This window comes from Onychostoma macrolepis, chromosome 05, assembly GCF_012432095.1.
Source record: "Onychostoma macrolepis isolate SWU-2019 chromosome 05, ASM1243209v1, whole genome shotgun sequence".
Taxonomy (NCBI): Eukaryota; Metazoa; Chordata; class Actinopteri; order Cypriniformes; family Cyprinidae; genus Onychostoma; species Onychostoma macrolepis.
Genome location: NC_081159.1, coordinates 29,186,976 through 29,214,140, shown reverse-complemented (window position 1 = coordinate 29,214,140; position 27,165 = coordinate 29,186,976). Strand labels below are relative to the sequence as shown.

The following is a 27,165-nucleotide window of genomic DNA, read 5'->3' as shown; positions in this document are numbered from 1 at the left end:
TCGAGTTCCTGAAGGGGAAATGAGTGTTTACACTGTAACACTATGAATGTTAGAGTCTGAGAATGTTTAGACCAATATTTACTATGAAATACTCTGTTCATGAATACATGTAGATGTTTATAACATGCTTAACAATAATTTTAGTTTCTCAGATATAAAATGATTTTGTATTATATAATACATACAATGCATGTTTGTGTTTATGACTACAAAATCATGTTTTTTTTTTTTTTTGGGCAACATTAGTGATTGCTAATTTAATAATATAATTTCTCCTGATGTCATGCTAGCAGATGTTTTTTTTTTTTTTGGTTACCAGATACCTTGAAGACTTCACTGTTTTTCTCTGAGAGTGCTGTACAAACATCAGAAGCTGTTCAACTACATTGGGCTGATATTCTACATGAATATGGTAAAATAAACTCCATGACTACTGATGATGGGGTTGTTGTTTTTTTCTTGAATCCATGGAAAGAAGCAACAAATACTTCTGGTATTTATCAGGTATTTATAAATATCAGGTATTTACTTGTTTCAACATGAACAGAATCTGTTGTCAGCAATGGCACAAAGGTGTCTGACTGTTCAAGTCTCTGTGTTTAGGTCAGAGTGCTCAGTAATGTGTCTTTGACCTTCACTGTGTGTATTTTGATTATAATGTGTTAAATGATAATGTTACTAAATAAATGCAAATAATAAAATCCCCCATTATTGGAATCTCCTCACATTCTTTCTTACCTGCCTCACAGTCACAGTCACACTGATGGCCCATTAGGGAAGGGCCCCTTGTCTCTCAGGTGTGAATCACTAAATGTTCATGGCCATTGTCACTCCCTTGCATATACTGTAGCACTTCTAACACAAAACATGTCGTACAAAGTTTTCTGTGAATGAGTGAGCAGGATGATTTTAACCTTATTTTGTAAACTCTAGTCTACCACATCCACTTCTCAAAAGTCTTGTGAACAAATGTTCTGTATGTTTTATGGCCTTATTCCAGTGACTTAAAATTTTTACTTCTCTTTCAAACAGTCTCTCCCATTGCGTTGAACACACATGGGTAAACTTCTGTTTACTCTGTTACTGAAGCCTGATTTGTTCACGTTTATGTAGCTGCACAAACCAATGGCGCTCTAGCCCGCCAGAAAGACTAGAGCCGACCTCTATATAAGTTGTTTCCGAGCACCATTTCATCAGAATTTTCTCCTTCAGCAACGAGATCATCTCTTCGCTGGCTCTGCTATCAAGAAGCCGAAGAAGAAAAAGGAAGAAGCTCAGCCATAGAAAGAGCCCCGGCAGATGAAGAAGCCAGTAGCCTTCCCCTGCAGCTATCTGGCGCAGTAAAAGAGCATGTTTCTGAGGAAATTTCCTAGCATTGCAAATGGCGCATTGCCAGTGTAGCTCGTGCAGGGAGCTTGTGTAGAAGGGTACAATGGGTGCGTCGCCTTTCTGGGTGGCACCCACGCAGAGGCTATGCGCTCACTGAGCTCACACAGGTCCCGCGTAATCACTCTCCCCCAGCACTTTGATTCACCAGTATGTTTTACATGTAAGGATCAACTCCCCTCGTTACATTGAGCGGTTCAATCCTTCTAGGCTGCTCGGAGTAGAATGTTGTCACCAATGTTTATGTATCGCTGACAGCTTCACATTTGTGTGTGCGCCGCTGAGGCTGTGCTCGTTCAGACAGGCTGCTTTTACTGTGAAAGCATGAGTCTGTCCCTGCTTCACTCGCAGATCGCCTTCTTCAATGAAGGTGACCCAACCCCTCCCGCTCTCAAGTTTCTCCTTTCTCAGCTGCCTCGGAGGAAGAAATGGCGAAATCACGGGTTGAGCAATCAGGTTTAAGTGATCTTATGCCGACCCGCGTGCTTCACATGCTGAGGTTGCTCTCACTGCGAGATTGAGTCTAGTGAAGCACTTTTGAGAGGAAAAGGAAAGGATCCGTTCCTGCTGAGGCTGGAACTCCCTCAACGAAAGCTGACGCTCTCCATCCTTCCGTTCAACACTGAGCGATGGAGGTTTTATTCAGGCTAGGCAGGTCCTTCTCATTCAGCGCGAGCCCAAGCAAACTACTGCTGTGATGGTGGACCCACATACTCAAAAGAGCTATTCTCCTCTTCTCATTACCATGAAAGTAAGTTCCTCGCCCCCTTGCGGCAAACAACCATTCATAAACATAGAACCACTTGCCATCCAGCTCCGGGCTGGGAAGCCATCCCACATGTTTCAAGCTGGGTTCTAATTATCATAAAACGAGGTTACCCGTTTCAGTTAGTGATTCAGAGTGACTCAGACTTCGGTGTGAGACAACGAAACTCGCTGCTTCCTTGTCCCCTAAAGAGATGGCAGCCACAAACACATTCTCAGGCATCTGGCAGGCATCTCAGGCATCGCTCACTTATGAGACAGCCATTCAAGATGTTACTCTGAAACAGATCCTTGCACAAATATGTCCCGAGGACTGGTTTCTGACAAGTGGATTTGAAAGACGCTTACTTTTACATCCTCCTCCTCTGTGATCAAAGCCTGTGTCCCATCCCACGCCTGGCACCTGGGATGGTTTTACATCAGGGTAACGCATCGCTGTATCAGAGCTGTGGCCCCCTGGACAACTCCTCGCCTGTTTCAGTCAGAGGAAGGACCTTCTCTTGGACACAAAGGGCATGATTTCCCACCCCTGGCTAGAGCTGTGGAGCCTTCATGTCTGGGCCCTCGACAGGAGCGTGTGCAGGTCCCAGTGAGACTTAACAACACCATTTTAGAGGCTAGAGCACCATCTACGAGATGCCTTTACGCCCTTAAATAGTCAGTCTTCCATGACTGGTGTTCAGCACAAAGCTTGGATCTGGGTTCTTGTGACGTGTCCAATGTGCTGACTTTTTTGCAAGAGTTTCTGGACAATGGGCACGCCCCTTCCACACTCAAATTTTATGTGCCAGCTATCGCAGCAAACTATTCTCTCGAAGCTGGCCAATCAATTGGCAGAAACAACCTAGCCATTAAGTTCTTGAGGAGCGCTCGACCAACTCAGGGGACAGATAGCCTGCAAGCATCTCCTCTACCTGAGGCATTGCCCCAGAGTCCTGCTTCCTCAGCCCCACTATATTAGAATAATTTGCATGAAGCGTTCTTCCACCTTACTCTTGGGATGATGCTTTTTGGTGGGCCAGTCAATCTTAAGCTTGGCCACCGTACAGTCACTACCTCCAGCACCTCCTAATACTGGATGTACTAGGCTAGCATGCCTTCATTCTCATCCTGGTTGATGCCCACCACATCGACTTCCTCAGAGGAAGACAGGTGATGCATCAAGCCCTCCCTCTGGTGGGAAGAAACCATGGAGCAGGCTTCTGATCCCTGAAAGAGAGAACACTAATTCTGGTGGGTGAGGGCAAAGAAAGGGAGAAGCCCATCTCCAATCCATCCACCATATCCATTTGCGACCCCCATGACTGCAGCCACCGCTCTGCCGCAACCCTGCTCTGAGATTAACAACGCATAAATCATGCGTATCCCTGCCAGTGGGGCAGGGAGGAGCACACAAAGTAAAGCGCTGTGGTAACACTTTAGAATAGGGAACTCTTATTAACTATTAACTACAACTTTTCCCTCAATAAATTCCTAATTTGCTGCTCATTAATAGTTAGTAAGGTAGTTGTTAAGTTTAGGTATTGGGTAGGATTAGGGATGTAGAATAAGGTCATGTAGAAAAGGCATTAATATGTGCTTAATTACTACTAATAAATGGCTAATATTCTAGTAATATGCATGCTAATAAGCAACTAGTTAAGAGACCTTAAAATAAAGTGTTACCAGCGCTGTTTGCCAGCTTTCTTCTTTTCTACTGTTTACACCTGATGCACTTTTCAGCTTCCTGGTCTCTACGTCACCCCACCTGTGATGTCTTGCCATTCCATTGGACTGATTTCACACGTGCTTCAGAGCGTGGTCATGCAAAGACATTCCCAAGGCATTTCTGATGCAGTGCGAGTTCCCTAAAGGGGAAACCTTCCCCTAAATATGAGCAATATATTATTTCCTGTTATTATTACTGTGACTAAATGTATTAATATAATTTAGAGTATTTATATATTACATTAATATTAATTTAATTATTAATATATCCATATTGTCCTCATTTTCAATTGCCTAAGGTTAAACTTCAAAAATTAAGTACTGAGAAGTGTGGCTCATTAGATGAATGCAGCCCTGCAGGTCTGTATGAGTGTGCTTCATGTAGGAGTGAGCACTGACCTCTAAATAGAACAATATGATTCAGCAAACCACACACCAGCAGCACATGATTCAACCAGAATCGACCACACTTTATCATAAGTGCTGCATTTTACCGCCTCATAAGATGCAACTATGCTATACTCCTTATGAATTACACTGCATTATAGCTCTTAAGTGCAGAACTGAGTACATGTTCCTGTTTTCTGTGTTCAGAACAATTCTCATGCTTTTTTCATATCCAGTCATATGCTGCAATCTCTCCAGTTCATCTTGTTAAATTATTAATGGGTTACCAGTGATTTCACATAAATGCAATCTTCTACTGTAATCTGTCTGCTGTAATTATAATCATATATATCTGCTGTAATTACACATGTGTTGGAGCAGGTGTCTTAATGTTTGTTTTTTTTGTTTGTTTTCTCAACAGAGAAGGCAGCACCAGTATTCTCAATAACCTGCTGTCCAGAATGGAACAATATGCCAATAATCTGGAGAACCTGGTAGAGGAGCGAACACAGGCCTACCTCGAGGAGAAACGGAAAGCCGAAAATCTTCTTTACCAAATCCTTCCACAGTAAGAAATGTGTTGTGTAATATTTACTATGCAGTTTCCAAACTTTTAATTGCAGATTGAGGAAGAGATAGCTATTAGTTCAAGAGTTCTCTTATTACTAGATAACTTGCATATGACGCAACTTCTACCATATTTTTCATCTAAAACTGGCTTACTGTTCTTTGAGTAAAGTCTGTTTTTCATACAATTATGTAAGCGGTGAGAACTGTTAAGATCGGGTTAAGAAGAAGCAGACAAGCTGACTAATTATAGAGTACTAAATTCTCTAAGGGAATAGCTAGCAATTAACCAAGCTCATTCATTCTGAAATTAAATTAATTATCATACTAATTGATCTCAAAAGTGATCTTGATTTTCGATTTCGATTTCTTTATACCTTTGTTTAGTTTTTAGATAAGGATTTATTAAATGAAATTATTTTCTGTTTTCATCTATGAATTATTAAAATAACTGACAGTTTGCCACTGCATGTCCGCTATTGTGTTTGGACTCGTGTATGGAAAACAATTTCATGGTTCACATCATAACCTAATTCTTCTCACAGTTCAGTGGCGGAGCAGCTCAAGCGTGGGGAGACTGTACAGGCCGAAGCCTTTGACAGTGTCACCATCTATTTCAGTGACATAGTGGGCTTCACGTCAATGTCTGCTGAGAGTACACCATTACAGGTCTGCATATTAATTTTTAATTATCCTAACATTTTCTGATTACTTCTAGGTTTAAATTAGATTTTGAATACTTGATGTTCAATGTATCTTCAATGCTAAACTAATAAAAAATTATATATTATATTATATTACACACTGTAAAAATGATTGTGATTTTAATGGTAAAAGACAGTAGAAAACCAACAGTAAAAATCTGTTAATTGTTCACAGTAAGTTTCCGTACAATATACGCTGAATAACTAATAGATCTGACCGTACATTTGCAGATTGGAAGTGAAAAAGAACAATTAATTGCATAACTTACAGTGAAGAACCATGAATTGACATTCCCAGAATTTCCCATGTTACACTTCACATTTGATGTTTTTTTTTTTTGAAATAGTGATTTCTGTTTCTATGTGCCATTTTTTAAGTTTCACTGATTTTTTTTACCATCTTTACATTATATTATATTATATTATAAATATTTGTATTTTATTTCCCTTCACTCAAACAAAAATTAAACAAATATATATTATAGTGGCATTCATTATAAACACATTTATTATCAACAGCAAACCTAAATTATTATTTTTTAACTGAAACTACTGTAGAGTTGAAAATGTGCTATACAAATAAATTTGTGCCTTGTCCATGTTTTGTGTGATTGATGTTAAATGCATTATATAAGCTAGTTTGAAATTTAAGTCGCTGCTAGTTTCAGATGATTAAAAAAAAAATCCTTATGATTTAAATACTTATGATTTATTCTGGAAATTATGGCATATTATTTCTTTTAAATGTAAAAAAAATAAAGCAGAAATATGTTACATAAGACAAATAAAATACAGTCCAATTATATTGTATTGAGATTTAATTTAAACCTTAATATATATATTTAAAAAAAACAATCTTAGAGGTAATTCACTGAGAGTTAAGTTGGTTATGAATAGATTGTGGAAGATGTAGTACACTGCCATGATCTGGCATTTTTCACTGGGAATGTTTACACAGCAAAAACAACTAAATGAATGATCAGTGCACATATTTCATATTTTGTCTGATCTGTTTATCTGTGGTTGGAGTGAACATAACCATATTTAGTATGCAACTATCCTACAATATTTTATGATTATTTAAGCACTATGCATCATTTCTTTTGCAAGCAACATATCTAAACTTCATAATGTCAGAGATACAGACTGCGGCGTGCTTGTTTGGTCTGAGTCACAGAAAGGCATTCCTTTCCTCTCATTCCCATGTATTTTGACATGACGATCACCTTTTGAGGTTTTGCCCCAAGATGGTCATATATTCTTACTTGATGATCGTATATTAATACATTTTGTGCCAGACATCCATAATGTTTAGCAAAGAGGAGATTTTAATTTAATTTACAAATGCAAAGGCAGTTGTAACCTTAATTTCCCATGTAATAAATCTTGAAATATGTTTAATTTTACCTAAAACATGAATTCTGGAATCAGTGTGAGAGATTAGATTAATGCCTGAAACATAGTTGTGTGCTCTTTTAAATTATGAAACCTTTGAGGCTATTGTTACAGATTTTTTTTAGACTTCTCATCTGAACTCACAGACCAACTGAGTTTGGAAAGTTACTCTGAAATTAGACCAAATGCACACAACTAAACTGAACCATCATGGTGATTGCAGTTCAACAGCTGTTCAAATATATAAATATAAAATCCAGCAACGTTTCATTGATTAGGTTTATAGCATGACACCTTCATAATGAAGTTTCATAATGCCTCCATGGTTAATGTATCATATTCTCTGATCTATGTATGCAGATATGTCTCTGTAAGGCCTCTTTCTGGGCGTACATCCAGGGATGGGATGGGGGTAGAGAATGGGGCTGGGGGGAGAAAGTATTTTAATTTGAGGGAACCATTGAGAGTTCAAGCAGAAACACATCACAGCAGTCATATCTAGTTTAACCTTCATGAGACATAGCAGAGCTGCAGACACAATAGACTTTTATTATACATTCTGTTTGAACTAATTCAAAAGGGGGAGGGGGGCACAGATGTAGAACTATTTCTGTCAGGTTCTCATCATACCTAAAAAAGGTGGGAAAAAAGAAAAAAAAACACTTCTGGAATAAGAGAAGTCTCATCTGAATATTCGCACTAATGAATTTTGACCATATTTTGTATTATAGCTGATTTCAAAGAAATCCTCTATTCGTTCAATCCAGCACTTTCATAGTACTTGTATTTTAATTATAGATAGTGGGTTAGTGGGGTTATTGTCAAGTGTATTGCCTTCAATATCTCATAATTTAAAGGAGCATGCAACTTTTCTGAGCTGTCTTTTCTATAGTTTATTGGTTTAAACACAAATACATAAGATCACCTTTGAAGCAATTGGCAGATGGCACAACATTCCCCTGTACTGTTCATAAGTTCTGTGGAACTATTCTAAGAAGTTGACAGCTGTAATAAAAGCAAATGGTGGAAATAAAGATGTGTGTATATATATATATATATATATATTGCATATAACATGCAAACGAAAATTGCATGTTAATTTTATTTAGTACTCTCCTTAAGCTATTTCACATAACGGATGTTTATATATATATATATATATACTCCACAAGACAAAATAATAACTTATTATTAATATTATTAACTTATTAATAAATTATTATTAACTGAATTCATAAAAAATGGGTGTTAAAGTTGGTCATGCTCCCTCTTAAGGTTTATTTATTTGTTTGTTTGCTTAAATGTTTATTTTTGTAAAATGGTCTTTTGTGCTATCCACCACATATGCAAAGTTGGTTGATTGCGTAACTGCAATAAAGTAATAGGCTAGTTAACAATTACTTGTTTACATAGGATATATAATGTATTTTATATTATTTAGACACTTAGGCTATAGTTTGACAGAATGTTCTAATTCAACATGCCATGAGAAGTCAATCTAACTTAAAAATTTCTTATATTGATATTGTTTATTTCTTACTCCTTAACAGTTCATAAGACTGATTTAATCTATGCCATCATTGGAATATCTGAAGGCCAGGTTTTTCCATCACTCATCATTAGAACCCATTGGCTCTCGATTCTGACTTGTACTTGCTCTTATGAAAACGTACCATAGTTCTTAACTGTAGCATTTGTTATAATAAGGCTAGCCTATTAATCATTACCAGGCCAATAATGACTTTTTTATTAATCTATATTGAATTGGTTATGAGAAACAGCAGCCTTTAGAAACAATAGCAACAACATGCCACAGTTGTAATATAAATCTATAGGGAAAAATGTATTCCCTTAACAGATTATCTATTATAAATTCTACAAGTTAGACAAAATTATAGTGATAAATTATAGTAAAGGTGGTCATGAGTAGTTTAAAAATATTTTAATATTATGTTAGTGCTGGTGCAAGATTATGTTTTCTCCTCTTTTAATCAGTCTAAAGTTTGTGCCTTTTTTTTTTTTTTTTTGATAATGTTCTACTTTCTCCATAGCATTTTAAAGTGGCAGTTTCTCAATAGAATTCAAATACATCACATATTTTACCATCAGCTTCGCGATAGGAATGGCTCGCGCAAATCTTCTCACACTTCTCGAGCGCGCTGCTGAACGCGCACAGAGTATAGGGTGATTTGAGCGCTGCTCGTGTTCAATTAAAAGAACGGCGCTTCAGTCATGTTGTGCTGATAAGCGCTCCGTTCGTACGTGAGGTTAGCGCGATTCAAATAATTAATAAACAGCCTGATTCTAGGTTTCCATTAACCGTGGTATAAATATTGCTCAAGAAAGCAACACAATGCATTAAGAGCCAGAGAGTGTAAACTTTTTTTTTTTTTTTTCACTTGGTACTGCACTTAATACAGCTACATGAATACTTAAAAGTTTCCCTAAAGACAAAATAAGTACAATTTACTCTGATCATCCAATTCAAAAAGTTTACCCCCCACCCCCAGCTCTTAATCCATTGTGTTGCCTTCTTATAAACATAATAAACAATAACATGCAATTTTCGTGATTCCCTTTTATGTTATTAAAATTATTAACATTTTACATATTCTGCAAGCGGCATGTAAATTTATGAGCACAACTGTATATTCTTGATGTTTTTCTTTTTAATTTTTTGTTAAATTGTAATTTTGTATAAAATACTTTCCTGTTACTCTATTCAGGTGGTGACCCTATTGAATGATCTGTACACATGCTTTGATGCCATCATTGATAATTTTGATGTATATAAGGTGAGTGTCTTTAATAAGCAGTGCAATCATTGCATTTTTTCATAAATAATTGTATTATAATTAGTTATTATACTTTATTATACTTTCATCTTTCATCTAACGTTCATCAGCTTTTTTGAAGGCTTAGAATTGTGCAAAAACTTCTTTAATTTTTGCAGGTGGAAACAATCGGTGATGCATACATGGTGGTCTCAGGTCTTCCTGTAAGGAACGGGAAGCTGCATGCACGTGAGATAGCCAGCATGTCATTGGCTTTGCTGGAACAGGTTAAAACCTTCAAAATCAGACATAGACCCAACGATCAGCTACGGCTGCGAATAGGAATCCACACAGGTATTATTACTTTTTCACAGATTGCATTAATAATATTCATTAATTTTAAGTCTTTAAAGTGTTTATTTATTACTTTTGAGAAAATCATGGCAAGTTAAGGCCAAGTGTATAACAAATGCATATGAATATTTGTACTGTATCCCATACGAAAATGTTCAGAGGTTGCTGTCAACTTTGTCTCTTTGCGTGGCCATAAAAAAAAAAAAAAGGATTTGTATGTAAGGCTATTTGCAGCATTAATATTTTCTGTTTCTGATTCCACTGGAGTATGTCTATGCATCTCTTATATATAAGTAGATATGAAGTTGAGATATAAGGTGCTTATGTCATATACAGTATATGTGATCTCATTGCAGCCTTTTGCTTTTGTTGAGCTGATTTTTTTTAACCTGTCAGGAAGCATTAAGATTGTGTATAAGCAATTTCTGGATTCCTGCAGTGTATTAATCTCCCTCTCTGCTGCGTGTGTGTGTGTGTGTGTGTATATGTTGAGCAGGCCCTGTCTGTGCTGGTGTAGTGGGTCTTAAGATGCCCCGGTACTGTTTATTTGGAGATACTGTCAACACAGCATCCCGCATGGAGTCAACAGGGGAAGGTTTGTGTCAGAAATATGTTTTTGATCTTTGTTCAGAATGCAGATTTTTTTTCCACACTATAGCTGGGTTTCCATCACCCTGCTTTAATGCGTATTTTGAAGTGTCGCATGAGAAACGAGTGATGGAAAAGCCAAATTTCTAATAAAAATCCCTTAGTTCGCAAAAACGTTTTTACGCTCGCTTGAGGTGGTTTTTGACTTGTGTGAAAAAGGGTTAATGCAAATAATAGGAGATGGAAATGCATTTTGCGAATAAATTCCTCCCAGCGCATCAAAAAAGTCATGCGACTTTGCGCTATGAAACGGAATAACTTGACTAGCAGCGGACTGATCTCGTTCGCAGCATCTAAAATTTTGTTATGTTCGTTCTGAAATGCCTGAGCAAAGTCTGTCATCAAAGTATTTCTGTATAATTGTCTTACATGACTGTGTTCCCAAACAGCAGCATTCACCTCCGAAAGCAATGACAGAATTTATTGTGCTTCTTCTGCTCGCTCTGAGGCGCAAGTAATTTTTCATATATGAAAATTATTATATTCAGTAGCTTATCCTAGTTTTCTATAGGCTATTTAGTAGCAATTTACCAGGAAGTGACGATTTTGTTCTCTTTGACTCGTTGGATGGAAACGGTGCTTGTTCGCAAATGTTTTATGCGATATTCCAATTTTGCGCATAAGTTAAATTTTTAACTTTGGATGGAAACCCGGCTTATGACAATGCAGAATGAGACTAATCCTTGTTTTGTGATTTTGATATATTTAAATACTATTAGTTTTTTTTTTTTTTTGTGAAGGAAATTAATACTTTTGTTCAGCAAGGATGCATTAAATAGATCAAAAGTGACAGTAAAAACCTTTATATTTTTACAAAAAACAAAATAAGTGCTGTTGGACTTTGTATTCATTAAAAGAATCCTGAAAAAATATCAAGCAGCATTGATTATAATAAGAAATGTTTCTTGAGCATCAGCATATTCTGAGGGATAATGTGACACTGAAGACTAGAGTAATGGTTTGTAATAATTCTGCTTTGCCATCAAAGATTGCACTTTAATATACATTGAAACAGAAGACAGTTGTTTTAATTTTAAATAATATTTTACAATATTACTGTTCACATAAATGTAGCTTTGGTGAGCTTAGGAGACTTCTTTCAAAAACAGTACATCTTGCTACAAACTTTTGGACAGTAGAGTACATAAACAAAAGTTGCAACTTTTATATTACCTGCCATTATATGTGGTGCAATGTTTGTTCGAAAACCTAGGGAGCTGCCTACCTAGACAGTATTTTAAGACATCAATGGTGTGTCAACAGAGATTAATTGTATTCATGGAACGCAGAGTTGAAAGAAACAGCAGTTATACAGTACCGTTCCCATGGCTGCATTTATTTGATTAAATACAGTACAGCTCTAGTCTTCAGTGTCACATGTTGGTTAGGACGATGCTATAGAAGGTAGGTGCCTATGTGGACAGTAGACAGCAAGGCAGCTCACTAGGGTTTGGGACAATGCTGCTCAATAGTGTTGTATACTTGTACTTTAATATGCGTTTCACATATTTGCAAGTAACAGCTGTTATTCATTGAGACTTACCACAAGTATCGACTTACAGTCCACTTCCTGAGGTGGGCTTTATTAATAATTAATAAATAGTGACAAGGAACCAGTATCGGATATCCGGTTTGATTTATAACATGTAATATGTTTACCGCTTGTTGGAGCTTAATGCACAATTAGCTATAAGGAACCCACACATTATGGAGCATATTTCAGATTAAGAGCAGTATGTTGTTCCTCCTATAGACAGGCCAGTTTGGTCATTGTGTAGTGTGTCTGTTGCCATTCTTATAATTGGCGAATCGTCTTTTATCAAGGTGTCATCTCACTCACAGCTGTGCATTTATATTGATTGGCTGTGGCCACTGATCTCTATTATATATCAGTGTTTGTGGCTCTTAAAGGGATAGTTCACTCGGAAATGAAATGACAGCATACAGTGGCCAAAACATAAGGTATTATACTGTAAAAGTAAACCATACAGCCTTCTGAAATCATACAACAGTTTGTATGGTGCAATTTAAGCTATTAAATTATTGAACATTTTCACTCACTGTATGTTTTTGTTGTATGGAAATTAGCAGCTTTTACATTCTTCAAAATATGTCCTTTTATATTGTACAGAAAAAAAAAAACTTGAGGTCGAGTAAATAATGACAATTTTTATCTCCCTGTTTATGATTATGATTTCCTCCACAGCTCTGAGGATACATGTGTCGTCAGCCACCAAAGAGGTGCTGGATGAGTTTGGCTATTTCGATCTCCAGCTGCGAGGAGATGTGGAGATGAAGGTAGGAAGTTTCAGTTATGCTTGCTTTCTGAAAAGATAAACCATGTAAAAATTTGAAAGAATAAATATTTTTCATGAATTATTTTAAAAAAATTTTTGTTTAAAAAAGTTTGTTTGTGTGAGCTATTTTGTATGAGTAATTTTCTTTAAAAAAAATTCCAACATAACACAGAAAAACTACTAGTCAGATCATTTAGAGCACAATCTTTCATGATTTTAAAACCCTTAATAGAATTATGATAAAGATTAAACAATATCAAATGACAATTATTTAAAATCCCGCAGTATATTAGTTCATCCAGTAGGATTTTGTTCAGTTCTTTTGAAGATTTTTGATTGATTCTATTTGAATCCTTGAAGATTGGCTCCACACAATGCTTTCAATAGAAATTCTGTATATCGTTTAGTATTTTTGGAATAGGCAATATTTTTCCAGCAACTTTCAGATTTTCAAATGACGAAATATCCACATGCAATGCAACCTAAGTCCTGTGAAATATGAACTTTATTGTGTTGATGATGGCCTTTTATACCAATCTGAGTCTTATAATGCTTAGATCACCATAGAGGACTGTCCACTGTCCGTCTTTGCAGGATTCTTAATATGTGACCCTGGACCACAAAACCAGTCTTAAGTCGCTGGGGTATATTTGTAGCAATAGCCAAAAATACATTGTATGGGTCAAAATTATCGTTTTTTTTTTAATGCCAAAAATCATTAGGATATTAAGTAAAGATTATGTTCCATGAAGATATTTTGTAAATTTCTTACCGTAAATGTATCAAAACTTCATTTTTGATTAGTAATATGCATTGCTAAGAACTTCATTTGGACAACTTTAAAGGCGATTTTCTCAGTATTTAGATTTTTTTGCACCCTCAGATTCCAGATTTTCAAATAGTTGTATCTCAGCCAAATATTGTCCGATCCTATCCATACATCAATGGAAAGCTTATTTAGTCAGCGTTCAGATTTGAAAAATTGACACTTAAGACTGGATTTGTCATCCAGGGTCACATTTTATTTAGATTTTCATTAAGAAAGAGCGTATTGCTCATTGTTGATTAGTTCCTCCAGCGAGCTGTCTGAGTGCTCATTGATGCATGCTATTGATCGGTGCTGTTCCTCTTTTAGGGTAAAGGCAAAATGAGAACATATTGGCTTCTGGGAGAGAAGACAGATGTCTATGTTATCTGAGAGCACTGTTGATGACAGGAAGTCACCAGGATCAGAGCCACTGTTTCATATATTTGTTCTGTGTCTGAAAGGGTTTCTCGCTCTTGCATGGAACAACACATTTTAAAACCTTTTGAGGGAGGTCAATTCAGGTATATTTCATACCTGCTTTAAAACTGCAAAAATTGTATAGCTGTGTGTTGTTGTTTTTTTACAGATATGTTTTCATGTGCTGATGGTTAAGTACATCTTTCCAGGTGAAATTCTTATTTTTTGTGCTTTCTATATTCAGATTTTTGGAGACTTGTGATGTGTATTTGAAATTTTCTTAACACGTTCAAATGCATTGAATGATGGTTGTTAAGACTGAGGACAGAGTGAAGTTTTATCAGAATGTAATATTTGTATATATGTATATCCAAGACATTGTAAGATATTTTGTTCAATAAACTGAATTAAAAGCAGGTTCTTGTGTTGTCATTACTTGCAAAATCTCTTCTTCTAAAGAATTGTGAATATTAATGAATCCTTCCTGAAGGGCTCTTTTTCACTCAACAGACCTTCCCAATGGGCTTTGCAGCTTATTAGCACAATAGAAAAAGAAAATTGCACACTTGATTATCTCACTTTTTCTCAGAGCTCCCTTAACTGCAACTCTTAAGCTAAATACTCCAGTTTCTTCTCATCATTGTATTTTATCTCATACAGGTCAGCTTTTAAATTATCCATACTTTTAATAGATACAATCATCTTATTAGTCACAACCTAAAAGAACAAAATACTGAAAACTATCTAAACTAAGTATATCTATCTATCTAGTATTTAGCAATGGCTTTATCTAATTACTGAAAGAGAGCTGCCAATTGATGGTTGGTTCCTACTAATGTAGGACTATGACCGTCAGTTTAAAAAAATAATAGAACAACATTTTCAGTATTTCCATATTATAAAGCATTAAGTGTTACTCTCTCTTTGAATCCATACACTGTCTGCTCATTAAAGAACTCCCTGATCATTACTGCTCATTCAACAGTTTGGTGGTAAATAGGGATGACGTCGTAGTCTGATCATTAAGAATCCATTTGGCATCTGTGCCTTCAGTGGACTGCATCTGTGTGTGTGAGTGCATGTGTGTGTGTATGTGTGTACGCACTCATGTTCACAGCCGCTTCTCGCCCCCACGATTCTTAATTACCGCCCACTAGCAAGCTCTGTCACAGTCAGTCCTGTTGCCAAGAGGTCATCCTCCAAAGCTTTGCACTGATATACTCAGTAATAAACATGCTTGGCCAGGGCTTTATGAAATATAATTGTAGCCTTCAATTTATAATTATGGTTCATTACAAAAAAAGCTTACTTAACTAAAAGTCAAAATCACTATCTGATGGTTTCAAATTAGGACTTTGGGAGTCAGTGTAATTCATTAGAAAGACGGTATAAAAACAATGACACTGTTCTGGGACTGAATTTTGGCAAGGCACAGAAAACATGACAGAATGGATCTAAATGAACAACTTAAAAACTATAATTTAAATGTATTTAACCTTGAAGCAACAACATTAAATTGTTAAGGAATCGAGCCAGGTCAAAGACTTTCTGTCAAGTTCCTCAGAGAAAACAAATTTTGTGAAAACAAAGGGAAACACTGAATTAATGAAGTCTAAAATTACTTGTTGCCATAGTTACCCAACGTTAATCCCTGCTGAAAGCATGAAAGAGGAATGCAGCGACAGAGCAGCTCTGATTGACAGCACAGCCGTGTGAAAGTAAGCCATCCTGATCCAAAGAAACAGAGCATCAGCAAGTGGTTAGAGCTCTCCTCTCTCAGAGTGAAAAAGTAGTACAAAGACAAGTACATTTATTTTATTAGAGAAGAATTAACTAGTCACTTGCTCTTCATTAAAACAAGTAGTCATACTTGGCATGGAAAACATTACACAACTTTATTGTTGGTTATAAACTCGACAAAAATGATAACATGAAAGAAGATCAAGAAGAAATGATCAAATGTGGATATTTTTACATTCGTCACAAAGCATCATTTTTTGATGGGTACAGCACTGTGTCGTCGAGCTGATCTAGTTGTTCGCCGATCGGTGTACTAAAAGTGGCATTTCTTTTAAATGGATGATCCTTAGTTTTAACTGCTGTCACACCCTGTAAAAAGAAAACATTACTCATTAACCCACTCCAGTGCTGCAAGAAATAAACATATTGACTGAAACTTCACAGTAGATGCTGACCTGAATCTTCTGACAGTTATCACTCCAAAATGTGATGGCTTGCTCAGCTGTGTAATCATGATCCTGAAAGAGACAAGCTGTTTAACGCCGAAAGACACACAAATTCACACACACCAGTGCACACATATGGAAAAGTACTGTCACAGCAATAATATTATATTTGAAGGTTACGGTGAACAGAAACAGACTGTGGTCAGTGGTGCGCGGACAGACTTAAAGCCCTCCGCCTTGTAGTCTGCTTTGGTCACAGAGCACAACTCAGGGGCCGGAGGCTCTGCGTTCATCTCTGCATGTATCTGATCTCTGTTAAATAGATTGCAGTGTTATGTTAAAAAAACTGCATAGTTGGTTCAATCAAGGAGTTCTAATATACTTGGGGAGAGAAATCTGTTCATCTCAATGGCAGTTGTTCAGCTGACACATGTAGCCTAGAAGTACTCAAACTGCCATATTTGCTTCAAGGCCCAAAAAGTTTCAAAGAAAATTTTGACATCCTGTTATTGATTTTAGATGTTTAATAAAGCTCATCTGCTTGAAAATGGTTTTTAATATTGCAAAATACAGTCACTATGATGTCTGGAGATAATGAAGTAATGACTCATGACTAAGTGAAGCAGAAGGAGTCTCTCTAAATCAACAGATGGTGGAAACAAAACAGACTGAAATATATGTATGCACGTCTGTTTAACATTTATTCACAGTGACAGTGATCTGACATAGAGGAAGAGCCAACTCAGCCTTAATATGTTAGGATTATATAAAAACAAGAAATGAATTATGATGCTTAAAATGAGATTAAATATTTGCACTTTATGTTAGAACTGCATAAATAAAGTAGCATTCACCTTTAGATCCACTGATTGTTTTTCTAGAAAGTGAAGCAGTTTGGCTAAAATGGTTTAATGTGAACTTGCTGTTGATAAATGAAATTCTTCTATTAAAGATTATTTGTCTTTTCATGCCCGCCTATACCAGCTCTATGGGTATGAGGTACTGTCTCACTTTTTTCAGTTTTCTCTCTCTCTCTCTCCCTCTCTCTCTTTTAATTTAAAAACAATATTGCAACCACTTGTCTGAGGTCTGAGACTTGTTGTCAAGGTTATGTTAAAAAATGAATTAGAATGTTGCATGATAAATAAAAAATAAAATGATTTAATTGAACTATGAATCTAACCATGACACAAACATTCTTACATCACCCCTCTCCCACTGTTTCCTCTACTGACACATGAAACAAGAAATGTGGGAGGATCATAAAATGTCTTTCGCGTTTTACACACAATGAGGTCCTTAAACATTAAACTTTAAAGTAAATGTTTGTTTATTTAGCTACCTTATTCTTTTGATGAGGTCATTTTCCAAAAGTTCAGCCCGGCTTCCTAAAATGAAAACAACAGTGAAATTTATTACTACGATTTAGGCAGCAGAAAGAACAGAGGGCTTTTATTTGAAAGGACCTCTGTGGAGTACTATATAAACTGAAGAACTAAAAGGAATTTTATTAATTAACAACAAGTCAAATGAATTTAATAATGCAAAAGACATTTTTAATCCCTAGGTCAGCTGACAGAACCGTCACTATTCCTGAGTCCAGTTCTGCATTTTTACTATGTGTTACATTTGTGGATTATGCACATGTTTTATCTAATTATTTTTTTGTCTTTAAAACATATCAAATGTTCTGCTAATTTACGTGCATCACAGAGGTAAACCCTACTGGCTGACATAAGTTTTGTCAAGAATGCATCACAGAAGCATCTGTTAAAAACAGCTGAAAAACATAAATACATCATTCTGTTTCAGCAAATGTTTATTTATGAATTTATAAAATCCTTATTATTAACACCTGTATCATTTTAACCTACCTTTGTGTCGCACCTCAAGGCTTTTAGGAGAATTGAAAGTAGCTTTGAATGTACTGATCCCCTGTACTTTAGCAGCCACGTCCAAGGTAAGAATCCCTGTGTGTCCGTACTTATGAACACCTGATCTAGGCCCGGTCCTGTCTAGCAATGCAGTAGCCCTCTGAAACGCGTGAAAGAAGAAAAGTGAAAAGTGTAACATGTCATTGTAAAGGTGAAGTGTGATAATATATAAGCGTTCATACTGCAACTACAGATGTACCAACAGGATGACAAACAAAACTTTGCTAAGCCGCAGTCTGCAGGATCATTTAAACATGCTGTGTGAAACATACCTCCTCAACCCAGTTTCCCAGTAAACACCTTCCACCCGGTTTATTTTCCTCATCAACCTCTGAAGTCATTGCACTCACGTTCTTTTGCGTTACGCTGCTGTATGATAAGCAACAGCCTGGGTTAGTTTGAGGCTTAAATTATTAAACTAACTTAATCGCACTTGTCGATGTGCTTTTGTTTTCACCTCTCAACTCTGCACAGACCCTGCGAGCGCTGCTTGTGCGTCTCACCATGGTAACGTAAACAAACTTGATTTCCATTGGACAATTGAATAAAAAAATAAATAAAAAATAGTTTTCTTTCTTTCTTTCTTTCTTTCTGTAACATTAAGATCACTTTACACAACCTTGGAAAAATTATCTTTTCAAACGATGCATACATTTTATTGCATTACTTTGTTCTTATACTTTATTATTTCAGGTTTTTTTAAACGATGAAAACCTAAATAAATTGTGTGTGTGTGTGTGTGTGTGTGTGTGTATTCGTTGTGTGTAATTAGGATACATATAAACATTATATATAGTTTTAATAGATATAGTTATAATAGTTATACACATCTATAAAATTGGACGAGGGAGATTTTTTTTTTCCAGAAATTATGCTTCACTATAATCCTTCACTTCACCAAGTAGCATGAATGAATGAATGAATGAATAACAACAACTTGAAACAGAGTAGTTGCATTGGGACACCATTGCCCATGTCAACTGGATCATTTCTCTCCTTGTTCTTTAAACTATAACATTTGTCTATCCTCATCTGTGCTCAATAATCTGCCTGTCCTACTCTACATGCTACATCTGTATGAGACATGAAATCATTGGCGTATGGTGGATCAGTTTTCACATCACTCAGTGGGATGTCACCAGGCATTTCCCCAAAAGATGGATAGGACTTGCATCCAGGAATCTGGAAAACATTTGGAGAAAGTTGAACTGGTGCATTCTGTTAAGTCACTTTCAGACAGTAACTTAATGTTGTACACTGTGCTGAATGTATTAGTACTTTCTCTGAACTCGTCCCCAAAACCACAAGCCAGTGGGCTCCAGACTGTTGAACTGAGGTTAGTGACCAAGAGAAAGAAAACAAAACACAGAATCTATAAAATTCAGACCAATTATAAGCCCTTTTTTATGTTTAGATGTACACTGTAAAAAAAATCTGTAATTTTACAGAATTTTTCTGTACTATTTTTTACGTTTTTTTCCTGTATTTTTTAAATGGGGAGGGGGGGTTATAAAATTACAGAAATAGACTGTAAATGTACATGTTCTGTGTAAAATAACATGGCAACCCTGTAACTCTGAATAACCTTAAATGTTCAGGTTTTTTTTAAAAGACATTTTGTTTTTGTTTTCACATAAAAAAAACAATCGCGAATTCATCAAAACTTATAGATATGCATTTTTATTTAACAGATGAACTTTTATAGTAATTTTATAATTTTTAAATAGTATTTTTACAGGAATAAAAAAACTGTCAACGGTGATATCTGGTCCCAAATGAGTTACATCCTTCCTTAAGAATTACTTATTTTATCATATCATCATACATTCTTTGTTAAAATAAACGGACATTTATGATAAAGATTTTAAATATTGGAACTAGAGGAAATCCCGAGCGGCGGAAGGATACCTCTCCTCGAGGCGGCACACAGTGGAGCAGCTGTACGGCGGGAATCACTCAGCAATCGTTCATGGATGTGGTAGATCAAAAATAAACAGGTAAAATGCATATTTTCTGAACAATATTGGTTTCTGGCATTTGTAACTTTGTTTTGACCGTCGTTGTTAGTAAGCTTAATTTAAATGTGTGTGTTTTTAAACTTGGACCGTTAGGCCAAATGTTTATGATTTTTACATTTGAGGTCTCATTTTAGTTGAAGGTGCATTAGTGTAGTTATGTTTGTTGCTTGACTGTTGTCAAGTTGTGCTCCTATTTTGGTTCCAGATGCATTCTGTCGAATAACGTTAATGTTAAGCGCCATTTTTCCACATGAGGGAATTTCCTCATCGCCGATTTCTATTTAATCATAGGCATGACGTGACGTCTGAATTATTCAATGTAGACTTCGTCTAGAAACTTAAAATGCTGTTATCAATGAGTGAAAACGTCAGGCTACTCTGAGACCAGTTTGATTGGGAGACATAAATTCGGTTAGAGTCAACTTCATGCGGTGTAGATGTGTGTCATTCAGACATAGACTGTGTTCTATTTTATATCTTTTTACGGTATTTTTGAATGTAATTAAAGCTTAGACTGTGGTTAGTGTCAGCGCAGTTGGTGTGTCTATTTACTACTCGATTCTTATTGGCTGGTGTTCGTTCAAACAGTTAACACCTATAGGTCCAGTCAGTTTAATCACCTCTAAATTAATGCGCTGCCTTCACTGAAGCTGAAGCACAAACTTTTACCCCGTGGGGCCGTTTTCCCACACTCTACCCTAAATCAGTGTCTTATTCTGAACTTTCAAAGACCACAATGAAAATCTGTGCAAAATCTCATTTAAACTTGAAAATAAACAGAATTTTTTCAATAAATTTAACCGTTATGCTAAAAATATCATTTAAAGATGTGCATTAAAAATTAAAATTAAATGCAAAATAGAAGCATTTTCACTATAGCCACCTCAGACACAACTCTAAAGATCTTAAGCATAAAGAAACAGATTTCCTCAGATGACTATACGTTTAGGGTTTTGATTCTTGCTGTCTCATATGGAAAAAAAATAAGACACCCTAATTAAAACATATAGAAACACAAGGTTAATTGTAGTGCTAATTGTTTGCTTTCATTGGTGTGTAGACTTCATTGAGTTCTCGTTTTTGTTTCTACTTTATCTCAGATATTAAAGATAAATTAAAGACACTCATTTCCTATCTCATGAGATGCTAAATAAGATCATATAAGAATCAAATAAAGTCCAAATGGACACAAAATAGGCACAAGTAATTTTCCCACAATTTCAGCTTGTTCAGTATCTTGGCAGATACTTATTTGATCCCTTTAGTACTGTTTCCAAGTTGCATCAAAACTAGTGTTCCTTTTTCATATTAGGCATTTCTAGGAGAAATGTATTGTGAAGCTTTTGATAATGTATGGTAATGGGAGATGCAAACTAGCTTTAAGGGCTTTGTATGTTGTATTGGAAAGTATTTCCATGAACTTGGTGTTGTCATTTTTTTTCCAAGTCTCTCTCACCAAACACCTACCATACTCAACAAACCATGTTCTCTAAAACTGTCAATGCATCACTACCTCTGGGCCACTGAGCAGCTTCAAAACGTTGATTCTCCCAGTGACAAGGTTCTCCCAAAGCACAACGCCATTACTATTTGCCCCAGTTTAAAAATAGCACGTCTATTAGCCAAAGAGTATGTGTAAGACTTTCTCAAACTGCACCATTTCTAACACTCACTGCTCCAGGAGCTTAAGACAACATTTCCCCACCCAGAATTCACAGTGTGTCCTATGTGTGGTCATTCATACTGGCAGGATTGGTCTGGGATCAGATTTAGCCAACCTTAATTAATTCTTCCTTTGCTTTATGGACAGACAGGTCAGAAGCTGATTGAGTCTCATCACCTGAACCCCTCCTCTCTTCCTGTTAGATGCTCTGCGGTTTTGCACTCAGTGTCAGACATTGAGAGGTATAATGATGCACACATACACACATAAATTCACCACTTACAGAAACTGTTTTTTAATGAGTTTAGTCATTCTCACATTTACATTTACCAGACGCTTTTATCCAAAGCTACTTACAAATGAGAACAACAGAAGCAATCAAAATCAAAAGAAGAGCAATAATATATAATTAGTATATAATATATAATAATATATAAAAAGTCTCGGTTCATCTAATGCATTATACGTAGCTTTAAGTTTGTTTTTTTTTTTTTTTAATGATAAATAAACTGAAAACAAGTAGATACAATAGAAAAAAGAATAGTGAATGTTAGTGTTGGTGTTAGAGAATCATTTAAAAAAATAAAGAAATATAAGAAAACAAGTTGAAAGAATAGAAAAAGAATCGAGAATGCTAGTGTTATATAGGGTCATTTTTATTATACAGAAAAAATCCAGAATGCTAGTTTTAGAGCATTCATTGTTTTTTTAAAATAGAAATGAAGCAAGTAGTAGAATACAAATAGAATAGACAAAATAGAAATAGAATAGAGAGTGCTAGTGTTAGAGGGTCGTGCTAGTGTTAGTGCCCCCCTTTAACTAAATTCACTAATTCAGACTTATGTGCCCTCCAGAAGCTTCTGCAAGTGAATGGTGCATTGGAGTACCATCCCAAAAAGGCACAAAATCAACTTCACAGACTTTTACCTTAGCTTTTCCCTCCTGGTGGAAGGATGACACATAGACTCTTAACCTGTGAAAATGAAGAGATTATAGAATTATCAATAGAGAGTGAAAAACTATTGAATTTTGACAAATTGGATTTAGTGCCAACAAGAAGAACCTCTGTTTTGTCACTATTCAGCTTGAGAAAGTTGCACGAAAACCAAGATTTAATCTCTTCTAAACAATCCAAAAGAGAGAAAGAAGAATTTGGCTTGGAGGACAAGTATAGCTGGGTGTCATCCGCATAGCAATGAAAACTAATGCCATATTTCCTTAAAATACAACCAATAGTAGTAAGTAAATGATAAATAAATGAGGGCCTTGAGGAACAACAGTGGTAACAGATGAAGAGTATGATCTGAAATTTTTGAAGTTGGACTGAGTGCTCCCAGAGAGATAAGATCTGAAACAACAAAAGGGACACTAGTAATACCTATAGAGAGTAATATCAGATCACTGACAGCTTTTACCATGGCAGTCTCTGTACTATGCAATGGGCGGAAACCAGACTGGAATTTTTCAAACAGGCCATTTTTTAACCCTCTATGGTACAGAGTCGCCATAATATAGCAACAATTATTTTCTACTTATTTCCTTGTCATTCTGAAAAAAATACAAAATATTGCAATATGGTAATTATAAGGGCCGGCCTTAAGGTAGTCAATGATGTGCTGTTATGTAAAATAGTATTTGAATGTTCCTCCAAAACACTTTTTCCCCTCTGTCACCCTCATATGGAGGGCACCTGTTTAAGCGCTCCAGAAATTGCTCTGTTAACCTCATTTCTGAACATCTCTTCTCAAGGGGGATTTTTTTGCATCATCTTTGGTTAGTAAATTACATATTTTTATCCACAAATCAACATTGTCTAACATAGTTTTACTGTAAATTGAGAAAATTTCAATGTTGCCACATGGCAACGCTGTACCACTACGGAAAATATGAATGTTGCAATATGGCATGCTGTACCACAGTGGAATTGAAGTAATGTATTTCCCCATTTGGGATTTTTTATAGATATTAACATCAATAATATGATTGCAGTTATTTATTTATTTGAAGTGTTTATTGTAGTATAGTTGTATTTATGTATGAATAATAATTTTTTTTTATCCTTTTCAGAAAATGAATCCAACAATATTTCACTGAAAGGGCAATAGGAAGTGTGCAGAGTTGGCTCTTCCATGTGATGACAATGAGGATGAGTTGGCCTTCAGTGACTGTAACGATGAGTGTGTGTGTGCATGTGTATATGTGTCTGTATGTGTGTATGGCAGAAAATCATAATTTAATAGAAAAACAACTTTTTGGGGCATTTTCCATTGTGGTACACAGTTGCCACAACCAGTCTTAGGGCTTCAACAACTGAGAGCAAGGCAGTCTTGGTTGAATGTCCACTTCTGAAGTCAGACTGGTTGCTGTCACAGGGTCAGTAGGATTTTTTGATTTGCACCACACCCTCTCTACAGCCCTGAGTTTAGAACGATGCTTGCAGAGAACATCAGATAGCCAGGGGGCAGAAGGGCTGGTACGGGCTGGCCTGGAAGAGAGGGAGCAGAGAGTGTCAGTAGCAATGTGAGCATCAAGTAATGATAACTGGTTAGGGGAGGAAGCAAAGATGAAACCATAGCAGATAGCCGAGAGGGTGAGAGTGAGCATGTCATGTAAGGTGACATGTGGAGGGGTATGTGTTGTGGCAGGAACCACGTTGAGGTTAAAAGACAGGAGGAAGTGATCCGAGGTGTGCACTGGAGTAACCACATGAGTAGTTTACATGCTGTTTTAGTTGAAGAATCTAATCCTCACATTGGTTGTAAATATTCTGAACACACCAGAGGGTCAAAGGAGGGCATAAGCAGTCATAACTGGTTACAGAAGAATAATCTACTAGGTTCATTTTCTGAAGATATTGTGAGTGGTGCTTGTCCATGCAAAACTTACCACCATGATGCTAATGTTTGTTGGTTGATTACCAGGGTACTTCTACAGTTTGTGGCTGCTAAGAGCCTGAGCCTTAGCAAACACTACACAAAATTGTGTGGAAATAATATTGCATTACTTTAGTCAATTCAACAATTTTTCAACACAAAAAATTTGTTTGGGATTAAAACAATGAATAGTTATTTAATAGTTATGCTACTGATTCAGCTGCACTTATGAGAACTGTTGGATGAGACCAACATTTGAACTGAATTCTGCAACATTAGCACTGTTATTTTCCTGTTTATTACTGTGAAGCTGCTTTCACACCATCTGTATTGTATAAATACATGTCATAAACACTATAAATGAATGTGACTTGACATTTTTGCTATGTTGTAGTACTCAAGTTCAGACACTGTCTAAGACATTTTCATGGAATTGGTCTTGCCATGGATTCAAAAGCTTGAGGACTACAACACTGCAGATACATTTAATATATCCTGAGAACTCCTAAGAACTACTTTATATAGGTTCATAATTAATGTGAATTATGCATAATGAATAATTAATTCTAAAATGAAGATCATGGTAACCCACTAGTAATGACTCAAGCATAACCAAATCCTTCTAAATGAACTACTAGTTACTTGGATCAGTATTCTAAAGTGAAAATCATCATAACTTCCTAATATTGACTGATGTCATTGTGAGCTTTTGAGATATATGTAAGGTTTTGGATAGTAATGACTCAAGTGTTACTACATCCTTCTGAAGAAACTACTAATTATTTGGATCAGTATTCTAAATTTAAGATAACGGTAACCCACTAGTAATGATTTAAGTGTACCAAATCTAGCAAAATGATACCAAATCTAGCAAAATGAATTACTAACCAGGACCTTACAAAAACCTCAAAAGGTCACAGTGACTTCAGTAATTACTAGGGAGTTATCATGTTATTCACTTTAGAATACTGATCCAAAAAATTACTAATTCCTTTAGAAGGATGTAGTAACACCTGAATATACTATTCAGTACTTTACAAAAACCTCAAAAGCTTACAATGATTTCAGTCATTACTCGGGAGTTATCATGATCTTCACTTTAGAATACTGATCCAAATAATTAGTAATTCCTTCTGAAGAATTTGGTAATACTTGAGTCATTACTAGTGTGTTACCATGACCTGTACTTGAGAATGAATTATACATTATGTATTATTCATATTAATTATCAACCTGTATACAGTAGTTCTTGGGGAGGTATGAAAAAAAATAGTTACTGATGAGCTGATAGTGAACTACCACATTCGACTAAGCACTATTACTTACTAATTCATTAATCAGAGTTGCTTGTAACTAGTAGTTACTAGAGTGATAATATTGCAATACTCATGTGTTCTTGTGTAGTTATTTATTAATGATGGAACAGTATTCTAAAGTGTTACCAAAAAGCTTATTCATACTTCATTCAGACCATAACCAGGTCTCAGTTTCGACTCAACCTACTCAGGTCTCGGCCTGGAGCTGGGGCCTGAGCTGGTCTTCCATGCAAAACAGTATTTTTGTTCCAAAAATGTTTTGTTTCCAAAAACATCAGTTCATATTGTTGACATGCCCCCCATCCAAATACAACTCTTGGAACCATTATCTGTTACAACAGCAGCAATGTGAATGATTCTGTTGCTTCCTGCTTCCACTACATCCAGAACAATGTTTGACCATTAGTCACAGTTCATAGTTAGCATTGACTGCTCATAATTTGGTTTCTTTCTGGTAACTACATCTTAAGCTGGTATATTTGTTTTGGAACATGGTTAGTTTCTAGCTGATGTGATCTGATGCCACTATGCTACGAACTTATACTGGATCACAGTTTGGTCACAGGTCTGTGCTAAATGTAAATAATAAAATGCAACTAAATACATACTTGTGCATGATCTTTAAAATTAATATAAAATCTTTTTACTTTGTATAAATGTGTTTGGGTTTTAAAAGAGTAATGATTTTTGATTAATATGAAATCAAAACATTCAGTTTGAACTAAACCATACAATTTGAGAAATAATAATAATACATTTGCATATTTAACAAATTAGGGTATTTTGCAATTTGGCCCAACGTATCTTTTTTCAGTGTAGTTAGGATAGTAAAATAGGCTCATCAGATTTTTGGTGATGACAGCAAAGGCCATTAGTCCAATTAAACTCTATTGTACTGCATCAGTATTAAATTGTCAAATTAGGCAGATTCCAAAAAAGACAGCATGTGTGACATCCCTTCATCCT

General features: G+C 35.9%; 2 protein-coding genes and 1 long non-coding RNA gene across 4 annotated transcripts in view; 2 read left to right on the top strand and 1 right to left on the bottom strand.

Annotated features, from left to right (window-relative positions):
- Positions 1–14,619, top strand: part of npr2 (natriuretic peptide receptor 2) — a 50,936-nt gene extending 36,317 nt beyond the window's left edge. The window contains exons 16-22 of the mRNA XM_058775919.1: positions 4,667–4,813; positions 5,358–5,481; positions 9,638–9,706; positions 9,865–10,039; positions 10,536–10,634; positions 12,894–12,985; positions 14,120–14,619. Of these exons, the coding sequence (XP_058631902.1) occupies positions 4,667–4,813; positions 5,358–5,481; positions 9,638–9,706; positions 9,865–10,039; positions 10,536–10,634; positions 12,894–12,985; positions 14,120–14,182 (769 nt within the window). The 3' untranslated portion in view covers positions 14,183–14,619. The remainder of the gene's footprint in view (positions 1–4,666; positions 4,814–5,357; positions 5,482–9,637; positions 9,707–9,864; positions 10,040–10,535; positions 10,635–12,893; positions 12,986–14,119) is intronic.
- A 1,061-nt stretch (positions 14,620–15,680) lies between these two features.
- Positions 15,681–18,820, bottom strand: spag8 (sperm associated antigen 8). 2 transcript variants are annotated; one of them, XM_058775921.1, is made up of 7 exons: positions 18,602–18,820; positions 18,270–18,429; positions 17,738–17,783; positions 16,593–16,707; positions 16,405–16,467; positions 16,185–16,318; positions 15,681–15,937 (listed from the first exon to the last, which is right to left on the bottom strand). In XM_058775921.1, the coding sequence occupies exons 1-6, from the start codon at positions 18,668–18,670 to the stop codon at positions 16,190–16,192; spliced, it is 582 nt and encodes a 193-aa protein (XP_058631904.1). In that variant the 5' UTR covers positions 18,671–18,820; the 3' UTR covers positions 15,681–15,937; positions 16,185–16,189. The 2 variants fall into 2 exon arrangements, with proteins under 2 accessions (XP_058631904.1, XP_058631903.1); XM_058775920.1 differs by lacking the exon at positions 15,681–15,937 and having other exon boundaries at positions 16,080–16,318.
- A 1,410-nt stretch (positions 18,821–20,230) lies between these two features.
- On the top strand, positions 20,231–25,465 carry LOC131541769 (uncharacterized). Its single transcript, XR_009271581.1, has 3 exons — positions 20,231–20,326; positions 22,158–22,252; positions 24,078–25,465. It is a non-coding gene; the product is annotated as an uncharacterized LOC131541769 (long non-coding RNA).
- The last annotated feature ends 1,700 nt before the right edge of the window (positions 25,466–27,165 follow it).